This window comes from Daktulosphaira vitifoliae, unplaced genomic scaffold, assembly GCF_025091365.1.
Source record: "Daktulosphaira vitifoliae isolate Bord-2020 unplaced genomic scaffold, ASM2509136v1 Scaffold_1, whole genome shotgun sequence".
NCBI lineage: Eukaryota > Metazoa > Arthropoda > Insecta > Hemiptera > Phylloxeridae > Daktulosphaira > Daktulosphaira vitifoliae.
The window spans coordinates 4,807,909-4,810,285 of record NW_026099572.1 but is presented as its reverse complement, the minus strand read 5'-3'; the positions used below and the strand labels follow the sequence as shown (position 1 = coordinate 4,810,285).

The 2,377-nt window shown below is 22.2% G+C and overlaps 1 protein-coding gene across 1 annotated transcript in view; it reads left to right on the top strand.

Annotated features, from left to right (window-relative positions):
• LOC126896020 (protein disulfide-isomerase A6 homolog) overlaps window positions 1-1,794 on the top strand; it is a 2,213-nt gene extending 419 nt beyond the window's left edge. The window contains exons 2-5 of the mRNA XM_050668432.1: window positions 133-358; window positions 932-1,086; window positions 1,193-1,351; window positions 1,415-1,794. Of these exons, the coding sequence (XP_050524389.1) occupies window positions 133-358; window positions 932-1,086; window positions 1,193-1,351; window positions 1,415-1,580 (706 nt within the window). The 3' untranslated portion in view covers window positions 1,581-1,794. The remainder of the gene's footprint in view (window positions 1-132; window positions 359-931; window positions 1,087-1,192; window positions 1,352-1,414) is intronic.
• The last annotated feature ends 583 nt before the right edge of the window (window positions 1,795-2,377 follow it).

Sequence of the window (2,377 nt, the reverse complement as noted above, 5' to 3'; positions counted from 1 at the left end):
TTATAATTATGATGTTAATGTCATTCATAATTATAATTTTTTGCTAATTATCCATTAAAAAATATATATCGATAAAATATATAAACATATATTTTATTTATTATAAATTATATGAAAATTAAAATAATAAATTATTACTATTCTTAAGGTTAAACTGGGTACATTAGATGCTACTGTACATTCATCAAAAGCTCAAGAGCATCAAATTAGAGGTTATCCAACAATAAAATTCTTCCCATCAGGCACATCTAGTTCTAGTGGAGCTGAAGAATATACAGGTGGTCGAACATCCAATGATATTATTAGCTGGGCATTGCAGAAACATCAAGAAAATGTACCACCTCCTGAAGTTTTTGAGGTACTAAATTTTGTATAGTTTATGTTTTTATGCAGGTACCTTTATGTTTTTTTTTTTTACAAAAAAAATTAATTGATTCAGAATAATGAAATTTGATGAAAATAATTTCATCTATTTCTCTTTATATAAAACAGAATAAATAAATATGACTGTTTTTTAATATAATCGATGTTATGAGAACAAACATTTTTTTTAGTAAGACAATTATTTTTCATACAATCAATGAGAAAATAAGATAATTTTCTTTCTTTGATTTTTTTTTTTTAAATCTGAGACTTAAAAAATTTTAATTATATTTTACATATAATTATTTGATGTATTGTTAAGTTTAAAATTGTTGCCAGATTAAAGAAATTTTACTTTAAATGAATTGGTTAAGCATATTTTTTATTGAAGGTAAAATCTATATATTTAGAAAAAGTAAAACAAATTTTTCTTATTTTACCGAACTTATTTTTTTTTGAATCTTGAAAATTGTATAAGATTTTTGTTTTATATAGTACTTTCTGAAATTTAATCTACATTTTTATATTGAAATAAATAATTTACCTTTAATCAATCATATTGTACTAGGTTATAAATGAAGATACCTTCAAGTCTGGATGTTCAGAATATGCTTTATGTGTAATTACTGTATTGCCTCATATCTTAGATTGTCAGTCCAGTTGTAATGAATACATCAAAATGTTGCGCTCATTGGGAGATAAATTTAAACAAAAGCTTTGGGGGTAAACTACATCACTTAATTATATTAGAAAATTATTACTTTTTAATTTTACTTAAAAACATTTACTGTCCTTATTCTTTTGTGATTACAAGTTCTTATTTTTTCAGATGGTTATGGTCTGAAGCAGGAAATCAGTCTGAATTGGAATCATCATTAGAAATTGGTGGATTTGGTTATCCTGCATTAGCAGTTTTAAATGTTAAAAAAATGAAGTACACTATTTTAAGGGGATCTTTTTCAAAAGATAGCATTAATGAATTTTTGAGGTTTATATATTTTTTTTATTAAAAATTATTCAGTTTTGATAATTTGTTAAAAAAAAAAGCTAGGGATTTATCATATGGACGTGGACGAACAGCTCCAGTCAGAGGTGCTGAATTGCCTAAAATTAATACAACTGAACCTTGGGATGGAAAAGATGGTGAATTACCCCAAGTAGAAGATATTGATTTATCAGATGTTGAATTAGATGGTCCTTCTAAAGAAGAATTATAAAAACTGTTATACTAACTCTATTTATTTATTTTTTTAAGACTGAACAAGTTCTATATAAATATTAATATCTAACCACTCGGTCCTATGACTTTTCATTAGTCTAAAACAGCTATTTTCAAATCAATCCTATTTTAACAAAAATCATTTTAACAATAATCCCACTTTTCCATTATAATTTAATGTTAAGTAGAATTTTGTAATATGAAAATCAAATTTAATTATACTTCCATAGTTGAAATTAATTAAGTATTAAAATATTAAATTTTTTTTGTATTAAATGAACAAAAAAAAATAGTATAATTTTTATTTTATTAAAATAACCTGTTATTTATTCTAAGTCTCTTCGATATGTTATAACAATGATATAAAAACATTTAAACTAAACTAAATTTAAAGATTTTAAATATTTTTAAACTAATAGTTTTGCCTAAAACAATTAAAAATATTTTTATGGCTATTATACCTATTTAAACTTTTTCTAATTTCTCTTTACTTATATTAAATTATTTTATAGTTGGTGTAATATTTAAAGTTGAATGTTAATTTTATATATCTAAAATAAATTCTCAAAGTAATGTGCCAACTATATCCATTAATTAATCCCAATAATAAAATAATAATAATAACACTTAGAATTTTATTTTAATTATTCATTGAATGGATATCATTTAACTCAGTGTAAAATTAAAATAAAACAATAAATTTTTAAACAATGCATATTTTTATTTAAGCTCCCAATTTTATTAAATTGATATTGATTAATATGAAGTACATTTTAATTTGATTCTTACAAAGTT